At 46.3% G+C, this 15,000-nt stretch overlaps 1 protein-coding gene across 1 annotated transcript in view; it reads left to right on the top strand.

Annotated features, from left to right (window-relative positions):
• ninl (ninein-like) overlaps positions 1-15,000 on the top strand; it is a 41,658-nt gene that overhangs the window by 5,363 nt on the left and 21,295 nt on the right. Inside the window, exons 4-8 of the mRNA XM_030071311.1 lie at positions 2,869-3,071; positions 8,878-8,941; positions 9,358-9,509; positions 9,681-9,827; positions 12,746-12,892. Of these exons, the coding sequence (XP_029927171.1) occupies positions 2,869-3,071; positions 8,878-8,941; positions 9,358-9,509; positions 9,681-9,827; positions 12,746-12,892 (713 nt within the window). The remainder of the gene's footprint in view (positions 1-2,868; positions 3,072-8,877; positions 8,942-9,357; positions 9,510-9,680; positions 9,828-12,745; positions 12,893-15,000) is intronic.

Raw genomic sequence — 15,000 nt, forward strand, 5'->3', positions numbered from 1 at the left:
TCAACTTGTGAATTTTTATAGTGATATCTGAAAGTATAATGTTGAACCCCTTTCCCCTGTGTGTTAAAAACAGTGTTTTTTGGTAATATGTGGTCATAAATAGGTGATTTTCAAAACTTTCCACCAATGGGATTCCTTGGGACTTTTTCCCCTCACTCAGGACAAACTGAGGATACAGAATCAGTTGAGTTTGCTTCTCTTGCAATTTGTCCTAGGTTTTTTCATAAAATGACTGGACTAACTGTAAACTCCGCCCCCAAAGGGAAAACTTTGTCCTCATCTGATTTATGTAATAAGATCAAGTTTTCATTGTGTTCATGTCTCTTCAGTCATTTTTCCTGCAGTAAAACAGGACAGACAGCAGCTCTGTCAGGAAAACCTGTCAGAAATATGATATCTGTGTATCGATACAACATCACACAAAATATGGAGACACCACGCTGTGTCCTCCACCCGTTCACGAACACGGTGGCAGCCGTTTCCCACAGACGGAGGTGTTTGGATGTCTGGGAGGAGGCCACGCCCCCTCGCCGGGTAAACAGCTTCTGGAAGGTTCTTCAGCCTCTCGGTGAAAGCCTCCTGTCTGAAGGGTTAATGGTGAACATGTGCTGCAGCTCGGCGTATCATCACATCGAGACATTAGAGGATAATTACAGTAAATTGTTGTCAACACAGAGCCGCCCCGCCCACAGCCTTCCTCCCCCCCCCCCCTCCCTGCTCTGGTCTTTACTTTGTTTCTCTCACAGAGCTGCACTTTGGCTTTTAAATATGCCACAGTCACTCACACTGTGTCAAGCTCCTTTACCCCACATGCATCAAAGCCGAGGCCCGCGGGCCACATCAGGCCCGTGGCACAGTCACAGCTGTTCAATCTGGTCTGGTCTCATGTCACCCACAGTGCAGATACCACACACAACCCAGCATGCACTGCAGCGTCCTGTATTATACACTACTACACCGTGTGTTAGCTCGTTAGCTCGTTAGCAAAGCAGCCAAAAGCAAAGTCAAAACGAAAAGTGGGAAAGAAACGTTTGTCTATTATCGGTTATTTTTGATTTTTCATTTTAAAGGGTTCAGGGTCGGCTTGCAGACTCAATCTGCCAGAGAAAAGCAGCGAAGACGTTTGACTTGTTTCCTCTCGTCCGTTCGGTTTTTGACGTCCTGCTTCGGTTTCTGTTTGGGGAGGAGCGACTCATGAAGCTCATATTTGTGCATGAATCTTTATTTTTCCACGGGACGTGTTCTGATCTGAAGAGTGACAGATGTGGGTCAGAAGCGCCTGCTGGTCCTGTTTGTCTGGGTGTGATTTTTTTAATATGGCCCCCTTAGTGACTGAGCTCAGTGACTGATTTATTCTAACTGCATAGTTTCACCTTGGCATTCGTTTACCTGTCCTGAATGCTGATTGGCTGCTGGCGGCTCTCGTCTTTCTTCTTCTGGCTCTGTAAAACAAAAAGGGCGATGCCAGGAGGATGTCTGGTTTTAATCCTGAGGAGCGCAGAACGCCTCACGCAGCACTTTGTGAAGCACCAGCACAGTGTTTTTTTTTTGTTTTTTTTTTTGTCTCAGTGGGAATCGAACCTGTGACCGCGCAGTTTCTTGCAGAGATGCAGGCTGACCTGGATGGCAGCTTCCCACAGCTCGGGCCTATTTAAAGGGCTGCTGCTGCTGCTGCTGTGGAGGATTTTTGTGTGACAGGGATTTGGCTGAACCTTTAATTTGCGTCTTGTTTCTGGCCGGGCTGCGACGCTGCGCCGTGACTCTGCACTTACCGAGCCGCTCCGCCCGCAATGTGGGCAGGAAGTGAAGCCGAGCGGGCCAAAACTCCACCTCTGGATCCAGAAATAATTTGGCTTGCAGAGCTGAAGTAGACAGCACACACACACACACACAGACACACACACACACACACGCTGAGGGCTGTGCTCCTGTGTGGGCAGAGCAGAGACACTGAACACAAACACAAGAAAGTCTCACGGGAAAACCCACATGTGAAACCAGAACCCGTGTGCTGTTAGCGCAGTGTGTGTTTTTCTACATGAACATGTGAACACACTCACACACACACACACACACACACACACACACACACACACACTGCTTTCTCTTTGTGGGTGAAATTAAGTTTTCATATGTGAAACAAACACTATCAAATGTAATGGAAGGTAAGAAGGTGAGAAATAAATATTTAAATGTGGCCAAAAAACAAAACACTTTGCACCTGTGAATTAAAGTGACCAATCACAGCGCAGGGCGGTGCCGGACCGACAGCGCCACAGCCAATAGGAAGCCACGGAAATCACAGACACAGGAAAAAGGAAATGCCGCGAGGAGACAGAGACAGAGCTCGTTCCACAGCGAGAGAGCGTCTGAGGCTGGCGCTGAGGGAGGGTGGAGTTTATTTTCCTAGGACAGCGATGGTACAGTTTGGGCAGGCGTTCCATTCCATCACCATCCTAGGAAAGGAAAACTGGCTGCCGGCGGTTAGCTTAGCCAGGGAGGAGGGGCCAGCTTCACATGTTGTGTTTACAAACCACGACACATCCTGCTCATCACACCTTTACCTGCTGACGTCACTGCTAATATCAACGCTGTGCTGTCCTCCTGCACCCAACCAGCCTCTGACACTGCTTTTGGTTTTGTTTGTTTATTTGGCTTTTTTTGGGGGGGTGGGCAGGTGTCCTCTCTGGCTGCAGGTGAGGTCACCAGGTGTGCTCTCTGGCTGCAGACGCTTGGCCCTCAGTGGAACCTGAGGCTGCTGTTCTGTTGTTAGGGTCAGGGTTAGGTTAGGGTTGGGGTTTTTTGCGGTTTGAAGATGGTGGTTGTCCTGTTGACCGTGTCTCCATCCTCTGGTTTTGTTTCCTCCAGTTGTTCCAGAGGAAGTGAAACCAAAGTTTGTGAAGGGAACGAAGCGTTACGGCCGCCGCTCGCGCCCGGACAACAAGCCCGACCAGGCGCTCACCTGCGACTCGGACGATTCGCCGCCGTCCAGAACCGAGCCGACGGATTCGTCGCCGGCCGGCGTCCGGAGAGCCAAACTGAGGCGGTCCACGTCTCTGGAGAGCGTCGAGGTAACAGAACGTCTTCCTCCGCTGCCTTCACCCTGTCAGCACACCTGTCTCTTCTTACCTGCACACCTTTGCTCATGTCAGAATGTCCTTCCTGTGTTTCCTGGCTGCTAGCTTTCCTGCACATGAAGACATTTTTCCAAAGTTTTTTAGTTCTTTTAGGAGAACTTGAGGACTGAGCCCTTGACTTTTAGAAGGAAAAGGGGAAAATGACCCTAACTCTTCAACTCCCCTTCCTTATTTTATTTCTTTTCTCCAGCGATTCTCTTTCCAGGGATCTGGGAAGTCTAGAAATATCAATGCAAATTGAATTTACAAGTTTGGCAATGCTGACAATAGGAAAAGCTTGGAAAAACATCCCTGCACTGTCCTTTCTGTGCACACAGCTGCACATTCTCTGTGGTTTCAGGGCCTCCTCGCCTCACAGAGTTTGATATTTTGTCCTGTGAGGAATTATCTTCATCAGCAGAGTCAGATCTGCTCAGAGCGCATGAAGCCTGTCTGTCATCGCCGTCTCTTCTGGGTCACAGGAGTTTTTATTCCCTCTGCTGTTGTTGTCGGTGGTGCTGTGACCTCTGACCTTTGACCCGCTCTCTGTCGGCTGCCCGTAAAGCTGCCAGCAGTGATTTTCTTCTCGGGGTTCAGTGGAAATGTGTGAGGCGTCGGCTGGATGACGATAATGTGAGAGGAGAAGCTCGCCGTGCGGTTCGTGTAATCAGAGAGCGCCGGCAGGAAGACGAATGACTGGAGACCCACCAAGAAAACTACTGAGAAATCCCCAGTTTGCACACACACACACACACACACACACACACACCTCCCCCGCTCCTCCAGTGTGAATGAAGCACATTGTATTTTGGTTCGGCTCGGCTCAAATATCTCAGACATCCCGCTGCTGTTTTGGCGTTCTGGTGGCGGCTCTGAATACCTGAGGCTGGGCGGGGGAGGGGGAGCGGGGCGGGGGAGGGCGAGGGAGGGGGGGCTGGATGGTTTGGGGCGTTGGAAGGTTTCAGGAAGTGGGATTATGAGGAATGTGGCTCCTGGCGGCTGTCCTGCGCCGGCGCTCTCTGTTGGTTTTGGCTGCGGATCAAAGATGCGTCGCTTCAGCTGCTCTGCTCTTTCAGTTTTTTTTTTTTGGAGGAAATTCGGCGTCTCTGCTGCAGTTTGTGCTGGATAAAAGCAGGTCACATGACTGCGTGATTGTTTCCTGGATCACTCGCTGCTCCTGTCAACAGCAGACGTTCAGACGGGACCGAAGCTCAGACTTTAACTTTCCTCCCGTTGCTGCCGCTGTGGCGAGGCGTCGGCCGTGTGTTTGGCCGACAGGACGGGTTAGAGTTCAGCCCGTCGTCCCACATCAGCCGGGCTGCGTTCCTCCAGATGAGACCTGGACGGGGGCTGGGCTGTTTTTTGAGAGTTGTCACATGGATATTTCAGGCTACATTCTGATTTATTATTTTAGATTTGTCCCATAAGCCGAATCTTTGACACCTCTGTGCCCAGTCTGCCCAGTCTGCCCAGTCTTTCCTGTTACACCATTGTCTTTCAGGAGAAGTTCATTAGTGGTGGATCTTCCCGACCTTCAGCGGTGTGAGGATCACTGCGACAGACAGACGGAGGGATAAATGTGTTCAGAGGTGACAGCGCCACCATCTGACTCAAACCACTCCAGTTTTGATCGAAAAAATCCCAAGTTCTGTGTTTCAGATCCACATGATCCTCTGTGTGAATCAGACTGTAAGGTGTATTTGTTCACTTTGACTGAGCCAGGCTAACGATTCCCATAGACTTCAAGTCTTTATGCTAAGCTAACAGGAACGCTTCATGTCTTATTCAGAATAAAATGTCTCCATCACATTTTCTCACATTCCATTCACAAACTCATCCTCCTCACACATGTGTGCAGGTTATTATGTGGATTTCTGTTTGAGGTTTTTTTTTTTTTTTGCTCATTTTCAGTTTTTCCTTTCAGGTTTTCTTGTGAGCAAAATTCAAAATAAAAGACAAAGCATTGTTTTTTTCATCTCTCATGTTTCTGTTCCATCAGCTTTCCTCTCCTTTTCTTCCCCCTCCTGTTTGAAATATTTAGAGGTTTTATGTAACCGGGCCTCGGCCCTGATAGCTCTGAGATTACACCCTCCACCCCCCCACCCGTCTCTCTGTCTCTCTCTCTCTCTCTCTCTCTCACTCTCTCCCCCTCCCTCCCTCTCTGTACAGTATCTCTCTCTGTGGTTTTCTTTCTGCTCCAGCGACTGTTCTCTCTTTTAAATAGTTAACATTTCCAGCAGTTTAGTCAGTTACATAAAGGGCTTACAGGAGAGAGAGAGACATGCTGTTAGTAGTCGGTCGTCCAGCTCTGGGTTAGTGGTCTGAGGCCAGAAACAACAACATAAGGCCTCAATATCCTCCATGGTATCTTTCATAAGAAGTTGAACTTTCAAAAGCAAGACGCTGTGATTCATGTTGTTTCTGTTTTCTTTTAGCGAGTCGCCTGTTTTCTGCTTCTGGTGCCGCAGCAACACGTCACTGTTAGGATAACTAAACATTAAACATGAAAACTATAAAAAAATATATGATCCATAACGTACATGTTGCATATTATAAGGCTACAATAAATAGCTTTCACAGTAATTACGGGCTTGCACAAAAAAACACACAAAAGTAGAGTAATGTCCATGTCTTCTGATATACATTCAGCAACAATGAATAATAATAATTAATAATATCTGTAGCTGTGTATGAAAAAGTTCCTGATTTCTGACTTGTAACTGGACGCATCAGAATCATAGCAAGAGGATTTTGAGGTGATGACCAGTCTGGCCTAAGGGGAGTATGTAAAGATAGAACAGGAGAGGCCCAAGGAGGGACCCCTGGGGAACTCCACAGGCCGTGGTGCTGTGTGTGGACCTGAACCAGCTTAGCGCCGTGACACAGAATTAACAGCAACACACTCTCAGTCCCGGGTCGGCAGCCGCCACAGCTCGGCCCCGCCCCGTCACGTCCCGTCCCGACACCAAGAGGCAGCCGCTTCACTTTTATCACGTGTCAGTGTCACATGGTTAGGTTTAGACAACAAACCACTTGGTTAAGGTTAGGAAAGGTGAGGTTTAGGAATAAAAGACTGACTGTCTCGCTCTTTATACTGACACTGATGCCTTTTGCAGCGGTGTCAGATGCTGATGGCTGTTTTTGGCGTCAGCATCAGAGGTGAAAGGGGCGTGGCCGAGCTGTGGTGTTTGATCACCTGGGAGTGACAACGGGCCAGTAAAGAAACAATCACAAATATACCCCAACCCTGTCCTAATGCACACATTATGTGGGTCGGCTAGCATAAAATAAGTACTTAGAGCCACATGGCTAACCTGCAGGCTCACAGGTGTATCAGGTTACATTTGTAGATGAACCTGTAGGGATGCATTTACACAAAAACTCAGTAATACATAGAGCCCTCCATAATAACATCTAACAGGCTAAAGTGAGCCCATCCCATCAACACTGTGTGCATCAGGATCTGCAGGCTGCTGTAAAGCCTTCAGGCAGTGTGAAGAACCTGCACACACACACACACACACACACACACACACACACACACACTGAGCTGCATTAGTGCATGGACCGTCAGAAAGTGTGTCAGTGTGAACCGAACCCCAGAGCCTGGAGACGTGCAGGGCGTCTTCATGCTAAGCTCACAAACACACCCTGACACATGTGGGCGAGCCGCTCGCTCGCCGCCCGCCTTAATAATTCAGCTGCTGCTGAATTTTTCACGCCGGCCTGATTCCTCCTTACATCAGCGCACGCTCTCATCCAGCCGATCACATGACCCACATCTCTGAGTGTGTGACACGCGGGCCGCAAAGTGTGTCGGCCACGTCGAACACCACAGAGGCTGAACTCGTGTCAGCAGCTCCCCACTCGGCTTTTCAAAATAAAGCTGATCAGAGAAACAGTGCAGTGGTGGGAAAAATGTAAAGTCCTTCATAGTGTCAGGCTGTTCATGTAAAAAGCCTCACGTTCCTTCACGTTCCTTCACGTTCCTTCATGTTCCTTCACGTTCCTTCACGTTCCTTCACGTTCCTTCACGTTCCTTCACGTTCCTTCACGTTCCTTCATGTTCCTTCACGTTCCTTCACGTTCCTTCACGTTCCTGCAGCAGAGGTCCAGCAGTCTTCTCAGGAAAACGTTCCTTCAGGGTGAAAAGTTGGTTCCTCTCAGATTATTGATTATATGTACTGACGACAATTTCTAAAAAGCATCGACTGCCAGATCTGCACCTCTACTCTCCATCTGTACCTCTAGAAGGGAATGATCCAAAAAAACAAAGAAAAGACAAGTAAGAAACAAAAACAAACAAGGAAGTGAGTTGAAATAAGCAACCCATGAAAATTAAAGAAAAACAAAAAAGATAATTTCAATTTCCAGCTCAATTTCTGGTAACTTTTTCCTAATTTCTGGCACATTTTCGGGTCATTCTTGCGATGTTGCTTGTTCCCATGTTTTTGAACGTAATCCAGTAGCACAGCAGACACACAATATACTGCTAATAATTAAAAGTTAATAGTAATTATTATATTTGTTGGGGGTTAAGAAGGCTTTGATAGAGAAAGTAGTAGTGAGTAGTACACATAATGTTGTGGATCAACCTTTTTTGGAAGGTTTTGGAAGGTTTTGTAGTTTCTGCAGCTTCAGAGCAAATTTTCTTTTTCCAGCCTGATTTTATGTTTTTATTCAAATGAGCTCCAGTTTCTTTTTTTTTTTTTTTTTAATATATATAATTATTTTTATTGCTTTCATCGAGAGATAATACAAATACCAGAATACTGTATACCTTTGTACTCAAAACACAATACAGTTCCTACCAGTAACAGTATTCCTCTACTTCACAAGGTCTTAGACCACACTCACACTCGCCCTCATACTCATACCCTTACACATACACCCACGCATTTACCCACTTAACGTAAGTACCTTCCCCATTCAGTTCCACACCTGCACGTATTCCCCAGACACATAAACAGTTACACACATACTTCCACACACACTCGGTTCCCATTCTTTAGTCATCAAGTCCAATCTTTATTCTTTAGCCAATATGTTTACAAAGCTTCATAGATGTCCTGCCATACTTTACCAAATTGTTGCCTTTTGTTCCGGTCTTCATACATTGATTTTTCTATGTTTAAATAATATTTCATTAGTCCCTTCCATTCTTGTAGGGACGGGGCCTGTGTATCCTTCCAGTACTTTAAAAGTAATTTTTTATAGACCAAAGAGGAGAAAAGGACCTTCCATCCTATAGGGTATTTCAGACTGTCTGTCTTTTGGAGAATGAATGAAAATGAGCTCCAGTTTCTTTACTGCAGGGACGAATAAAAAACACAAACTGCTGGGAGGTGAGAACTGAAGCCGTGCTAGCAGGCAGAGCTAGTGGCTAATCTGTAGAGCGTGACAACCACACACACACACACACACACACTTCTTGTTAATTTGCTCAGTCCAGCAGAAGTAAAACCAGCGACAAAATTCCTTCTGATCACTGCACTGTTCTGTCTGTTGGTATTACTGCACACACACACACACACACACACACACACACACACTCACACACACACACACACACACACATGCATATACACTATATAAACACAGCCACACATGAACACACATTCATATACAGACACACATTATGCAGTTTTCTCTCTCTCTCTCTTCCACACACACACACACACACACACACACACACACACACACACACACACGCACACACACACACACACACACACACTGTGATGCTGTTGTTGTGTTTCAGAGTCTGAAGTCGGATGAGGAGGCAGCAGCTCAGAAGAACGTCCAGACGGAGTGTGAACCAGCAGGTACGTTCTCTCAGGTTCCTGCTGCAGACTCACTGAGGCAGAACCAGAACAAAGAAAAACCAAAAACTAAAGTAAACAAAACAAACAAACAAGGAAATTATATGAAATTAAGCAACTGAACAAATGTCCTGAAAATTGAAAAGTAAAAAAGAAAAGAAAATTAGCCAAAAAAGGAAATATTTTTTTCCTGTAACATAATTTTGATTTTAATTTCCAAGTCGTTTTGTGGATCACGTCTCGCTCAGCTGCTGTTTGCTTTTTTTTTCATGTTTTTGAAAGAAATCAGGCCGTTTGGTTTGTTCTGGTTTCAAAGGGTTAAAGGTTTGTGTTCAAAGGGTTAAGAAACTCATTTGGTTCTGATATGATTTATCTGTGTGTGTGTGTGTGTGTGTGTGTGTGTGTGTATGTGTGTGTAGCCCAGCAGGACAGGTCTGTGCAGGATGGCGTGGCAGAGTGCAGGGGGACAGAGGTGTTGGAGGAGCTGGGCGGCGGCGGCGGCGGCGGCGCCCTGCGGGAGGAGCTGCTGCTGGTCTGTGATCAGCTGGGACTGCAGCAGCTGGACTCGTCGGTGCGACAGGAACTCAGAGAAAATGAGTTTTCACACTTTACATGATGAGGACTTAAATGATCAACTGACTAAATAAAAACTAATCCACAGATTAATCAACAAAGAAAATAACAGTTACAGCTCCAGACATCAGTGACCCCTGACCCCTGACCCCTGACCCTGTGTCTCCAGGAGCTGGACGTCCTGCTCAGGAAGTTGGACGCCGACCTGGACGGCAGAGTCAGCCTATCAGAGTTCCAGAAGGTTCTCTGTGGCTCCGCCCCCGTCTGCAGCTCCACCCCCACGCGACCCCATGACCCCCAGAGAGCCCTGCACAGGGTGAGATGCAAACACACACACACACACACACACACACACACACAGTATTAAAGTTTATCAGCACAAATTCATCGACTGAAAGCAGCAAAAGGCAGAGATTTTGTTGTTCGTTGATGCATTTAGTCTTTGACCTTTGTCACTTCCTGCTTGGTCACTTCCTGTTTGGTCACTTCCTGTGTGGTCACTTCCTGTTTGCTCAGTGTGTGTTTCTGCCCAGTTTGTGTGTTTTTGTCCGTGTTCTTGTTGAATTCATGTTTTCATCTTAACTGGAGGGTTAAAGCTCTGCTGCTTAAACTAAATCAAACAACAGACACAACCACAAAAATACATTTATCAAGGATCCACTGTCTGATTTCCCACCAGAATCATTTCCAAAATTCAACGTCCCAAATCACCCAGGATCAATAAATTATTTCTGATTCTGATTCTGAATGTGAATGTTTCCGAGCGGTCCCTGAAGGCAGCGTTCACCTGCAGTCTCACCCTGCGTTCCAAATCGCATACTTATACTTTTTACTTTTAGTATGTACTGCAGCTGCCCTTACAAAGTATGTAGTTTAGTATGAAATATGCATGCTAATTCTTTTTCCCCTACTAAATAGTATGGTAGTATGAGTATTGGAACGCAGGGTCAGTTCATTTTCTCCAGTCAGGTCGGTCCGATGCAGCTGTCAATCAAGTCATTAGTCAGATTGGGTGGGCGGGGCCCGGCCAGGTGTTTTTCCCAGCATGCAGTGGGGGGGTCGGGTGGTGAGCGGCCATGTTTAGCAGCTCTGCTCTGATCTCCGGCTGCCTGCTGTCATGGGCCAGGACCGACTTCTCTTCAGCTCGCTGCTCCGCCCAGGTGAACCTCGCTCGGCACACCTTATTTATCCAATAGGCACGCAGTAAAATCTGAGTTTGCTCGGTTAGATAGTTTTTGAGATATGGCCGTGTTAGTGAGGGGGGTTTGTGTGGATTTTGGTGCGATTTTCGCATGTCTTTATTTTTCCTCCATTTTCAGGTGTCAATATGTCAAGAACTACACCACATAGGAAAGTGAAATTTGGTACAATAATACACCTACACCTACTCTCTAAAGATAAAAATAAAAATGATGAACTTGCATAAAGAAAATTTGTTTTGTATCCCAAGAAAGAGCAAGCTTTGAACTTTAAATTAAAACAGAAATCAGATTTTTTAAGACATTCCCACATGCAGTTATAGGCCAAAGAAAATCTGACATGAAAACGTTTTTTTTGGATTTGGAGAAGCTGCCATCCAGAAACCGATGCATATATCTGACTAACCATTAATGCTTTGAACAGTCCATGTATGAATCTCAAAGCTCTGAGAAAATCAAGAAGCTGGGGCAAAAACAAAGCTGTTTTCTGAAGGCCCAAACATGGCCAACCACAAAACCCGCGTAATTTTTTGAGGGGCTGGCAAGACTACCAGTTATGATGTATGACAGATGTGTTTGTATATTCTGAGAGAGCAGGTGGAGGTGTATTATTGTACCAAATTTCAGTTTCCTGTGTGGTGTAGTTCCTGAGATACTGACACCTGAAAATGGAGGAAAAATAAGGACGCACCAAAATCACCACATACCCCCCTCACTAAATTGGCCATAACTCAAAAAGGATCCATCCAAGCAAACTCAAATGCTACAGCGCGCCTACTGGATGAATAAGGAACAACTGGTGAATTTTTCAGAATTTTTTGAGACCCATGTGCGTGGGATGTCCTGAAAATTTGGTGAAATGACATGGAATGACCCATTTATCAAAGCCTGCAGGGAAACTTCAGATTTCACCGCTCAGAGTCCAAATGTCTCCTAACGTTCTGCTCATGTGGCAAACAAACCTTCAGAAACCACACAGCTGATGATCGGCTACGTTTCAAAAGCGGTGCCATTTAAGTTTATGAAAGCAGGGCCAGTGATTAATTAATATCTTTAGAAACACCTGAGTTTACCTGCTGTTTCATGTCTGTCAGAATCAGAGCCGACTCGGTGATTTTTAAAAAGCTGCACCAGGAAGTTTAATCCATTCCTGTTATCATTTGTTATTATTATTATTATTATTGTTGTTATTATTTTATTTTTCTTACATTTTAATTTGAGTGACATTAAAGAAGTTACCAATACCAGTGCAGATACCACACAGGCTCCGCCCCCCTGACTAGCTGCCTCTGTTGGCCAATCAGAGTCCAGAACTCACTCAGTTTAATTGAACTAAAGTACTTTTGGCTGCTCTGTGTTTTATATTCACGTCGGGCTGAACAGCATGGTTAATATAAAATCATACGGTGATTAATTTAACAGACGCTGCAGTGTGATTCAGTGGGAAATATAATGTTTGCATAATAGTTTTCATTTGAACTGAGGAAGCTGTTCAAATGATGACGCTGTGATTGTTGCTGGATTTCTGCACCAAACAAAGAGGATTTTTTTTTCTTACATCTGGAGAACAGTTTGTGGTCCAGGGCGTCTCTGGAGAAAACTTTATTTACAAGTTTACCTTCGTCACAGAGCTGCAGCTCCTGGGATTTGCCTGCCGCTCTGGTCTGTGCTGTGGTTTCTGTGATATTTGGGTTGAGAGTGAGGCTCTGATGTCGTCCCGTGGCAGCTTTCGACTGAGTCAGCTGTTCAACTGCTGCAGTGCATGCTGGGAAGTCAGCTAATCCAGATTACAACATTGCAATGCAGCAACAGCAGCGTGTGAAACCTGCTTATTTAGTGCCTGGTGCGTGTGTGTGTGTGTGTGTGTGTGTGTGTGTGTGAGGCTCGTGGGGCTGAAGGAGGAGTGTTAGTGTGTTAAAACTCTGCTGGTTCTCAGGGTTCAGCAGCATTTGGACACAAGCAGGAGACACACACACACACACACACACACACACACACACACACACCTGTAACTGTGTCCTCCATGCTGTCCCAGGTGGTGGAGGAGCGTCCCGTGCTCGCCGTGACGGTGGGCCAGCGCCTGCTGAGCCGGCTGGACGACGGCTCGGGCTGCACCTCCCCCGACCGGGTCATCGCCCTCTGGACGGAGGAGGGCCTCCGCAACAGCCGGGACATCCTGCAGGTCAGGACGGGACGGGGCGGGGGGAGCCTGGGACGGGATGGGGGGAGCCTGGGACGGGATGGGGGGAGCCTGGGACGGGATGGGGGGTGCCTGGGAGACTTCTGTGCTTTCTGGTGTTTGGCTCAGGGGGGTCAGGGGGGCTCAGGGGGGCTCAGGTGGGATCCTGCAAGTTGGCCTCTTGTTATTTAGTCAATATGAAATGAAATGAAATGAAATGAAATGAAATGAATGCTCGACTTAAAATGTTGTTGGTATTTAAATGTTTGCCTGCTTTGGCCCAGACTCTGGTGGGGATTCCCCTCCTGCCTGTTCACTGAGTGATGCAGAAGTCTAGGGGTGTGTGTGTGTGTGTGTGTGTGTGTGTGTGTGTGTGTGTGTGAGGAGTTGTGAAAATCATCTTGTGGCTTCTGATTTGGATTCAAATTTAAAAAAAAAAAAAAGTGGTTTTGGGAGTCGAGTCTCACCTGGCAGGTAGTTGGATATTATTCAATGAGTTTAACAACAACGCAGCTAATTAGGATTTCTAATTAGAGTAGAATATCTTAGTAAGAATATCTAATTAGCTAATTAGCAAATTGAGTGAGTTAGCTTTTAATCATTTTAATGAAGTTTAATTTAACTAATTTAAGTTGAATCAACTTCAGCAGCACCCAGAGGATTTTAGTTGATTTTATGAGTTAAGTTGAACTCGCCCCCTCGTCGCTGCTGTGACTGGAACCCGGCCAGGTGCTCGTCCAGGTGTCACTAAAGTTCTTCAGCCGGCTCCTTTAAGACGGCTGCTCTCTGCTCACTGAGGAGCTGCTGCTTGTTTACAATATTTACTCTGAAAAACTGGAGAGAGGAAACCTGTCAGCCACGTCTGCTCAGGTGACTCCTCATCTTCATCTTCATCTTCATCTTCATCAGCCCTCCTCCTCGTCACGGCGGTGGCTCCTGCGGGCCCTCGTCCTGCAGCCTCTGTGGTTTTTCTTGGCGTCTCGTCCTGCCGCTCGTCTCGGCTCCATGTGACGGTTCTCAGCCAATCAGACGGCGGCGCCAGTCACAGCTGAGCAGTTAAAAAAAGCTTGCCTCCAAACGAGAGTATCAGGAACCTTGGTGTACACTTTGATCAATTAATGCTCCTGGATAATCATGTGAAGTCTCTGAGTCGAAATTGTTTCTTTCATTTAAGAAACATTGCCAAACTGCGTCTTGTCATCTCGCACTCAGAGCTGGAGATGGCCATACATGCTTTTATCTCCTCCAGGCTCGACTATTGTAACTCACTTTTCACTTGTTTAAACCAAGCATCCATAAACCGTCTCCAACTGGTCCAAAATGCAGCTGCCAGATTACTCACCAGGTCTAAGAAATCATGTCATATCACACCAATACTTGCCGCCCTACACTGGTTACCGGTTCACTTCAGAATCCAATACAAGGTACTACTGTTTACTTTTAAAGCTATCCACGGCTCTGCTCCCAGCTACATCTGTGACCTCATCCACCATCACACCCCCAGTCGCTCTCTGCGGTCAGCTGACCAGGGGCTCCTGGCAGTGCCCCGCACCAAATTAAAAACTAAAGGTGATTGGGCCTTTGCTGCAGTGGCACCACGCCTCTGGAACTCGCTTCCTCAGGCTCTGAGAGATGCCCGGTCCGTGGATAGCTTTAGAAAGGAGCTTAAAACACATATTTTCCGGCTAGCCTTCTTAACATAGGCCTGACGTTACGCCTTCTCCGGGTTCTTTTATTTTCATTTGTACAGTGTAATGGTCTGCTTCGTTCTTGCTGGTGAGATAATGCACTTGCACTTTATGTTGCATTGCCTCTTATGCATAGCTATGGCATTATTGTTGATGATGTTTTTGTTGTTGGTGATGTCTATGTTAATAATGATGTGACGGTCACCTGACTGTTTTTGTTTTATCTGTTTTTACTCTAAAGCACTCTGTGTATTCATACTGCGAAGGGTGCTATATAAATAAAATTTTACTTACTTACTTACTTACTTACTAAACGGCAGGCAGCTGTGACCATGTGAACAGCCTCTGGAGCAGCCCGACAGTCAGAGTCCTGACAGTTTAATGAAACGTCTAAAATAATATCAAATCTTTTGCTGTTCACTT

The sequence above is a fragment of the Myripristis murdjan genome, chromosome 15 (genome assembly GCF_902150065.1).
Source record: "Myripristis murdjan chromosome 15, fMyrMur1.1, whole genome shotgun sequence".
Taxonomy (NCBI): Eukaryota; Metazoa; Chordata; class Actinopteri; order Holocentriformes; family Holocentridae; genus Myripristis; species Myripristis murdjan.